Here is a 10,000-nt window from a genome sequence, read left to right on the forward strand (position 1 = left end):
GGGGTTACAGCTATGGGCCGAAGGGACGCTGCAAAGAACCTCAGGTGATACCTACGAGGTGCACTGTTGAATTATGCTAAATGATTTAGACATTTTCTTGAAAGCATTTATAAAATTATGTCTAAGCTTTCTGTTAGTAAGATTATCACCATAAACGGGACAGAGATAGGTTTCATGTAAAAGGTAATTTGGAAAAAGTGTGACACATTTCTCATGGCTATTTATACACTTCTTTCATGGAGGGTACGTAAATAAGCCCATTAAAGTAGGCGACTGCCAGCCATTAACCGACCTGCAAAAGAATGAGCTTGTCAACTGCTGGAGATTCTAGATAAATCAATAATATGACCTCATTGTCAGAGGAGGCCAGGACCCGGCCGGCTAGGCTATAGGTCAGGCAGAAGGAAGGAAGGAAAGAAAGGAGACCACTTTTGTGTTAACGAGCCTTCCGTGTACCGACAAAGGACTCCTTTGCCCTTGGGACCGATTCACGATACCTGATGGAAGGGCAGAAGGGAAGAGGAGGAGCAGAAGAGAAAAAGGAAAGGTGGGGGTGGGGGGAATACTGCAATAATAATAATAATGGCAATAACGGGGTGGGAACTCGGCAGTGATGGAGAGCCGTTGACAACCAAGATGTGACCAGGTCTCAATGCGAAACAATGAGAAGAAGAAGAAGAAGCGATGACAAAATGTAAACAATGCGAGCTCTCGCGATTGGAAAACCAAAAGACGAAGGACAAGTTCAGCCTTGATGGGACCAGCCCACAAAAATCAAAAAAGAAGAAGAAGAGGAGACAGAAAGTAAACAATACCAGCTGTCACGATTGCAAAACCAAAAACGAATGAGAAACAGTCATCAGACTTGATGGGACCAGTTCACAAACTATAAAGAAGGAGGAGGAGGAGGAGGAGGAAACAGCAGCAGATAACAGCATCCCAAACGAGTAGGAAACCAAAAGATGCGGCGACGACTCGCAGCGGCAGCAGTCAGCCAAGACAGAGCTGGCTGTCAGGGAGGATATATGGAGGAAGAACGGCGCTGATTCTTCTTTTATGACAGGCCGGAGAGAGAACATTTGATTCACCCCATTACTTTATTATGGTCCGTCGTCGGGCCCCATTTATAACGTTTCGGTGGGGAGGGAGTGAGGTGGGGGTGGGGGGATATGCCTCTCTTGCGTTCAGTGTGCGCAACATATATACGCACACGGCGGGGCCATGGCCGTGGGATGATAAATAAGCAGATACGATTAGCTATGCATTAGATTTTTTTTTCACGCTGGGGAAAATTGGGTAACTTTGGGGTAAAAGAGGAGGGTTAATTCCCCGGCTTTTTAAAAGGGTTGCTTTGGCCGAAACTCTCAACTCACCAGGGCTGTCTAGTGCAAGAAATAATGGGTAGTAATGAGGCCTGAGAGAAAATAAGGGATTAAAGGAAAGGTTCAGTATATACTGGGTAACTTCGTATAAAATAGAAGAGTTCATTCCTCCGCTTTTTAAAAGGGCAGCGTTGAACAAAACTGACAGCAAACCTTGGCTGTCTAGTCCAAAAAGCCAGAGTATGATAAAGGGAATATTAAAGTTGATTCTCTTTACAATACCAGTAAACTTTATAATAAGCCATCTACAGGCACTTTATTTACAAAAGTGCCTGTAGATGACTTACTTGAATATTTGGAGGATGAATTAGAACGTCATGACATTCCCTTAAGTGTAGCAAACCTCATTAGTCTCATAAGGTTATGTATCAAAAATAGCAAATTTTGTTTTAATGGGGAATTTTTTGTACAAAAGTTTGGCATGGCTATGGGTAATCCCTTATCTCCTGTCCTTAGCAATATCTACATAGAATTTTTTGAGACAAAACTCTTACCAAGAATTTTGCCCCAAAAAGTTGTTTGGTACAGGTATGTGGATGATATTTTCTGTATTTGGCCAGTTCACGAAAATCTCCAGGAATTCCTTAATAATCTCAATAATTTAATCTATAAAATTTACTGTAGAGGAAGAAAGAAATTGTAATTTTAATTTTCTTGATGTAATTGTCCATAGAAATGATAGAAATTTAACCTTTTCAGTCTTTCGAAAATCAACTAACATTGCCTCTTTTGTTCATTACTACTCCAATCACCATCAAAATGTTAAATTCTCTGTTTTTTCTGGAAGGCTCCTAAGGGCTTTACGTGTCTGTAGCCCGCAGTTTATTGACGCTGAAATTAAAACTATTTATGATATTGCATTGAAACTTAAATACCCAAGGACTTTTGTAGATGTGGCATGGAAAAGAGCTAGAAAAACATTTTATTCAACTAATGACAAACTTGAATTTAGTAAGCATAACATTCTAAAATTACCCTATGATGAAAGGTTTTTAGATATTCCTAGAATTTTAAAGCTTTTTAACATATCGTCTTAAACAGCATCAATATTCTGTGAGAACTGGGCAAATATCGAATGCATTATTCGTACATATGAGATATTTAGATCATCCTATTAACAGGAGTCAAGCAAGAGCCTTAATCCCATGTAATGACACAGTTAAAAGGAATATCATTGAATCTTGTTTCATCAAGTCAAATAATAGAAATGTTCTAAATTAAGTCTTGGTTTATTTAAACTTGATGCTTTCATAATGAAAAAAAGCTGTAGATAAATATAAGCAACAAAATTAATATATTCAGTTTTTACATGTTTTAGGCTGTAAAGATACTTTGTAATTTCGGTTAGGGTCAAATCTGTTTAGGTTTGTGACCGTGTGATATCCGATAATCCTGGATTATCTCTTTTAATTTTTACCCTTTTGACAATTAACCATCTGGTATTATTGATCTTGTTGTGTACCTGAGACCTTTCTCTCCAATTGTATTTCATTAGCTCCTTGACAATGTCTTAGTAAAGACGAAAGCGCTTGGATTTCTGATTATCATTTTCCTGTGGGATTCGCTTATATATGTGTATATATATATATATATATATATATATATATATATATATATATATATATACTATATATATATGTATATATATGATATATATATATATATATATATATATATATATATATAAACAGAAAACAAAACCACCTATCCTCAGAGGTCAAAGATAGTGTCCTTCACCTTGAACCAAGTTCAAGTACAGTCGTGACATAACGCACTTTCCCCTCTAACCCCCCTCCCCACCACCACACAATACACCAGACGTCATTCGCTGTAGTTTATGGCGCTAATGCATTGCCGCTGAATTAGGCCAAGATACGATATTGTATTTCTCGAGAGCACGAGGTTAGGGCCAAATATATTTAAGCTCTAATGTACTCCTCTGTTATGAAGTGTGTCGATTTGTTTTATGCACCTGTTATGCCAGCTCTCTCTCTCTCTCTCTCTCTCTCTCTCTCTCTCTCTCTCTCTCTCTCTCCTCTCTCTCTCTCTCTAAATAATTTTCTGTTTTTTAATAAAATAATTTTAATTTTAGGACGAATTCCGTTTCTTTATTTGATTTTTCTCAAACATTATTATTATTATTATTATTATTATTATTCAAAAGTTCACCCTTACTCGTATGGAACGAGCCCACCACAGGGGTCACTGACCTGAAATTCAAGCCTCCAAAGAACATGGTGTTCATTTGAAAAATGTAACACACGGTAACAGGCAATACATACGGTACTTGATATGTATATCAAAAGTAGCACGCAATTTGAATACAGCTTAGTGTCACCATCTTGACAGCACAGGTACACCATTTGATATAATAAAAAAAATAAGTCCTACCGGTAGTGGGTCATAATGAGACCCCCAAAAACTAACAGAGTGAGTTCGTAACCAGTCTTTACGATACAGGTGCAATAGTCAATAAATACAGAAAGTAAGTCCCGCCACAATTGGGCCATAATGAGACCCCCCAAAAACCAATGGAGCGAGTTCGTAACCAGTCATTACGATACAGGTGCAATAGTCAATAAATACAAAGAATAATTCCCATGGGGAGTGGGTCATAATGAGACCCTCAAAAACCAGTAGAGCGAGTTCGTAACCATCACTCTTAAATCCTTCTGGTTAGAAAATCAAAGGATAATTCGGGTCAATTCCTTCCAACACGCCATGTCACAGGCTTTTCGTTTGTGTTCCTACCAATACCTCGGGTCATTTAAATCTCCATCAAATTTTTTAAATATATCAAGTGACAGCCTACTATAGTATATTCACATTAGCCGTGCATTTGATGACTAGGCCAGTCCCTTACGACGCTCCTGATTGGCTGTTGATAAGCCAGTGACAAGGCTGGAAACCATCAGTCTCTCTCGAGATTTCATATAGGCAGGATGTATGTTCCACCTCTTCTGAGGGATGCTTTTGAAAGACGTGTCCCTCAGGAGAGGTGAAACAGACACCTGCCTATGTGAACTCTTGGGAGAGACGAGTTTCCAGCCCTGTCATTGGTTTATCAACAGCCAATCAGGAGAGTCATAAGGGACTGTCCTCGACATCAGATGCACCGGTGATGTGAATCTACTATAGTAGCAAGTCCGACAGGTACCGAGTTTTGTCCTGGACATTTGAATCGCTGCTGATCCTTTCAAAAACTATGTTTCAGATGCTATTTGAGACGAAACTTAGCTACAGAATGAATATAGCAATGGATGCTTTCCCAGTTTTGACAGAATACTTTTGCTGTTTGTATGGTGCTTTTACGTTGCATGGAACCAGTGGTTATTCAGCAACGGGACCAACGGCTTTATACGTGACTTCCGAACAACGTCGAGATTCGTGAACTTCTGTCACCAGAATAACACTTCTCTGACGCGTCAATGGAATCCCCGAAAATCGAAATCGCGTCTAAATCCTTGCTAGATTGGCCGCTACAGACTTCAGTGACGTTAACGAGCGCTGGTTCGAACCCACGAGAGGAAGAAATTATGATAAACTAAAAAATTCCCCTTCGGTTAATATCTAAGTAAATATTATTAATTCTGAGGTAGAGCAAATTGCAATGTTAAAAGGACATTTGTAGCTTAATGCATGTACATATGTTTCACGGTGATGTGATAAAAAGATATATATATAAGTAATAATATATCTATATATATATATATATATTATATCATATATTATATAGATATAAATAATTATATAGTGTGTGTGTGTGTGTGTGTTGTTTGTGTTGCGTGTGCGTGTCTTTTGCGCACGCGCGTGCGCAACGCAGCCAAAACAATGACAACATCACAGAGGAAGTACACGAGGAAGAGGAACAGTGCGAAGCGACGTGGGTCCCGAGTCGGCGGCATTAGAGGAGAAAATCAGGCCTCGTAGAAGTTGGAAATTTGCCAGAAGTGTCATGGAATGGTTCTACGCAAATCAGTTGAGAGAGAGAGAGAGAGAGAGAGAGAGAGAGAGAGAGAGAGAGGGTGCAGAATGACAAACGACCATGGATTAGTTGATACACTGCGCGTGCGCGTGGTAATGTTATGGTCCTAAGGGTTTTTATTTTTGGGGTGTGGAGGCTCTGTTGGATGTTCGCGTTTTATAATGAAATGAATAAGCCGCTTGTCCCTTCCTTTCTATAGATAATGAAATTGATTAAGCTCATGGGGACCTTCTATCATATAGATGTTCAAGATTCAATATTAATATAATATGTATAATATATAAATAAATGTATATATATACATATATATACATATATATATTTTTATGTGTAAATACTGAAATTGAAAATCATTAATTTTCAATATCCTTCTCCGAAACAATTAACTGAAAATATCAAAGAAAAAAAAAGTTGAACTCAATGCGTTTTTTTGTTTAATTTGTATATATAGTAAAAGGAAAAAATTTGACCCCCTAACCTACACCAAGCACATCTTTTAACCAAAGCCCCCCCCCCCCCCCCCACCCCCCCCCCCCCCCCCCCCCCCCCCCCCCCCCCCCCCCCCCCCCCCCCCCCAATTACTTAAAAAAAATATGACGACATTAAAAATGAAAAATAAATTTTTTCGAACCCGTATATATATATAATATATATATATATATATATATATATATATATATATATATATATATATATATATATATATATATATATATATATATATGTGTGTGTGTGTGTGTGTGTGTGTGTGTATAATAAAAATCACTATACTCAAAACAGAAAAAAAATTATTTCAGACCAAAAATATACATATCATAAAAATATCACAACACAAAAATACAAAAAAAAAGGAGTTAAAAAAGAAAAGCTCTACCTCCCAGCAGCCGCCATTCCTGAAGACGTCGACCTAGAAGCCATTAAAAGGAAAAGAAAAGTGAAAGAAAAATAATAGAAAAGATAAAAAGGGTTAATAAATGATGAGTCAGGAGGCGGCAACCGGGGAGAATCTATTAATAATAATAACTCTCCCGACTCCGGGAGGCGTCGCTGACGGAGGAGGCCTACGATTTCCATAGGAGAGAGGAACTGGGCTCATTGTCCTTTCCGCTTTGCTGGGATTCCTTGACTCTCTCTCTCTCTCTCTCTCTCTCTCTCTCTCTCTCTCTCTCTCTCTCTCTCTCTCTCTCATATGATTTACTAGGATTTTATGCAAGACTTGTGGTGTTGCCTTATTATATGTATATATACATTATATATATATATATACATATATATATATATAAAATTATATATATATACTATATGTATATATATATATAGTATGTATATATATATTTATACATACATACATATATATATATATATATATATATATATATATATATATAGTATATATGTACACACACACACACACACACACACACACACACACACACATATATATATATAATATATATATATATATATGGCCTCTATTGCTATGGGACCATCGTCTTGAAATGCAACTTTCCAAAGAATATGGTGATCAATCGATAGAGGTAACAGAAGGTAAAGGGAAATACAGAAAGAGGTGATCAGTTATTAAAAAAAAATCAGACAAATTGATAAATCAATAAATAGACAGATAAAAATGTAAGTAAATAATTAAAATATAAAAAGAGAATTATATTGTAGTAATAATTAAATATAAAAAGAGAATTATATTATAGTAATGCATCGCATCTTCGTTTGAACTTCTGTACATTATGTTTAAGTGGTTGTTTGTGTATTTGTTTGCTGTGTACCAAGGCATTATACACCATAAAGCAAGACCATACCATTTTTAAGTAATTTGGACAAAGCAGCAAGCATGAACAATCAATCAAACTTGAGGAAACAATCAACAACTCAAAATTTAAAAAAAAAAAAACTTAATTATATTTACAAACCACTTACTATGGCACTGAAGATGTTGATAGTTGGTATTCGAAAGCCTCATGTTTCCCCTTTCGCCCTGTGATGTATGAAATGTATGAAAAGAAGGTGATATATTATTATCAAGTTCTTCTTGATAAGACTATCTGACTTATTCTAGTCTCTTGGGGATCTGGGTTGGCCAATTACTCTTTAACAACAAGGAATTGTCATATTTATTCTCATACGTTTGGAGTCACTGCATAAAGATATGTATTTCAGTACAGAATTGCTTTTGTCTTCATCATTTTCGTCGTTCTAGTTGGTGTAAGAAAAGGGAAATAACTTATATAAACAATTTTGATTCATTTTCCATTCTGTCTTCATAGTGTCCACTTCCAGAATGTTGCACAATGTTCCACTTGGCGAATCATATAACCAGCCTCTTTTCAAGAGACAAATCTGTCATGATTATGTCTTTATACACAAAACGAGCGATAAAAAATTGTTATATAAACAATTTTTATAATTTTTCATTGTGTCCACTTCCAGGATGTAGAATGTCCCACCCCTTCAGGTACTTGGCGAATCATATACAACCTGCCTATTTTTTTTTTTCTTTTAGATAACTCTGTCATCAATATCTCTGTCTTTACACACAAAACTACGTCATTCTTAGATTTCCTTCAGCCGAACTCTCCTCTCAAATTCAAAGCTTTTGGGAAGAAGCATATTATGTAGTAGAGCATTTCCAGCCCTCAGGAGAGAGAAAGAAAGGATGAGACAGAAAAACTGAGAAAGAACTCCAGTTCCCTTTCCTACGTCGCCATTATCCCTCTCTCTCTCTCCCTTTCTCTCAGAAGTGATGGTTACGGCCGAGTCATTTTCGACGTATTCATCAGCTTTCATTCGGTGTCACAGGAGCAGAAAAACTCCCCGAGGGAATGTGCTATTCACGGGGTCATTCCGAAGAGAAGGCGGCGGTTTCTGGAGGGCATCCCCACTGTGGCGTTGCTTAACAACAACGCACGTGTGGAACGGGATCACAATTCAACCACTCGCCTACACTCAAAGTTTTTCGCTCTCTTCTCTCTCTGATTTATTTATTTCGTATTTTTCGTGATTTATTTACCATTTTTTTGTCCTTAGCCTTATTTCTTGTATAGTTCTTCCTCTCTATTTCATTATATTACGTCTTTGTTTTAATGTTACGTTTTTTTATTAAATTTTTAACTCCAAATTTTTATTTTATATTTTTCGTAATCTATTTTCATTTATTTCGTATTTTTCGTGATTTGTTTACTATTTTTTTTGTCCTCGGCCTTATTTCTTGTATAGTTCTTCCTCCCTTTTTTTATTATAATATTTCCTTGTTTTAATGTTACGTTCTTTTATCAGATTTTTAACTCCAAATTTTTATTTTGTATTTTTCGTGCTCTATTTGCAGTTTTTTTTTTTTTAAGTCTTTAGCCGTATTTCTTGTATCGTTCTTCGTTCCTTCCTTGTTTCAGTATCATATTATGTCTTTGTTTTGATGTCACGTTCTCCTTAAATTCAATATATAATTTTCCCTTTTCTTCTTCCTTGTCACTGCCGCCGTGACCTTCGTACCGTCATACCTTGCTTATTCACCGAGTCCTTTTTCTTCTTCTTGTTTCTCTCTTACTCCCTCACCTTCAATCACCCTTTAATTAACATTTCCTGCTCGTAATTCCGGGAGCACAAGCAGCTTAGGGCAAAGTTCTCCGTGAACTTGGAGCTTGATCGAATTACTCACTTTTCGCGAGAAACATGTCTCGCGTCTTTTGTTTCGTGTTGGAGGGACGAATTCCGAACTGCTAAAAGTTGGTCAGAGAACAAGTAAACATCAGCTTGCAGATTCTTACGTGAAGTGGACGTTGTTTTAAGGTTTTATTTCTGATGAAAAACCGTAGGAATTTTCTGTCTACTTTGGGGGTTTCGTAGTTTCCTTCCGTCAATCAGTTTATGTATTTTTTTTTCTGTTCGTTTTCGTGAACTGACAGAAGATCCCTTTGTATTCCTGAGGGTTCGTTCCTGCAACAGAAGCATTGAAGAGGCGTTAGTTCTAAAAGCATAAGAATTGCCTATTTTCATTTGAAGTCTATATAGTTTAGAATTATCTTTTTAAAACAGTGAATTCAAATTCAGCTACTTAGTTTTAGATAAAACATTGTAAATGTTAATGGAACAATAATTTTTTTTACTTTAAAACAAATATTTTATCTTAATACCTTACGTTCTTGCCAATTTAGAAGCCTAATTGAAAAACGGAAAAAGTAAATTTACCTTTGCAGAACATAAATGAAAAGTGACAACACGAAATGAAAAATGAAATTAAATAAAAGTTTGGGCCGGGTATAATTTCTGATTACTCTTGAATTCAATGGCGCAAGGATGAATTACGAAAAGTTATACAGGTCACGCAAATGCCGCGGCCCACTTTGTAACTTTACAATAACAACTTGGCGAAAGATACGTAATTAACGAAATCAAAAGAGGATGAATGATGTGGAGAAGGATCTTGCATTTATTGATAAAAAGTAAGATTTACGCTTTTATATTATGCTCAGTTTCAGTAGTATGTGGCTGACACATGATATTCATTATAATTTATAGTAATTTTTAATACACACACAAACACACGCGCACATACATACATGACACACACACACACACACACACACACACACATATATATATATATATATATATATATATA

General features: G+C 36.4%; 2 protein-coding genes across 2 annotated transcripts in view; both read right to left on the reverse strand.

Annotated features, from left to right (window-relative positions):
- LOC135217433 (uncharacterized) overlaps window positions 1-9,156 on the reverse strand; it is a 142,969-nt gene extending 133,813 nt beyond the window's left edge. The window contains exon 1 of the mRNA XM_064253300.1: window positions 7,303-9,156. The gene's annotated coding sequence lies outside the window, so the exon portion shown is untranslated. The remainder of the gene's footprint in view (window positions 1-7,302) is intronic.
- Window positions 8,444-10,000, reverse strand: part of LOC135217435 (uncharacterized) — a 44,206-nt gene continuing 42,649 nt past the window's right edge. The window contains exon 7 of the mRNA XM_064253303.1: window positions 8,444-9,315. Coding sequence (XP_064109373.1) covers window positions 9,245-9,315 — 71 coding nt within the window. The 3' untranslated portion in view covers window positions 8,444-9,244. The remainder of the gene's footprint in view (window positions 9,316-10,000) is intronic.

The sequence above is a fragment of the Macrobrachium nipponense genome, chromosome 7, assembly GCF_015104395.2.
Source record: "Macrobrachium nipponense isolate FS-2020 chromosome 7, ASM1510439v2, whole genome shotgun sequence".
Classification (NCBI taxonomy): Eukaryota; Metazoa; Arthropoda; class Malacostraca; order Decapoda; family Palaemonidae; genus Macrobrachium; species Macrobrachium nipponense.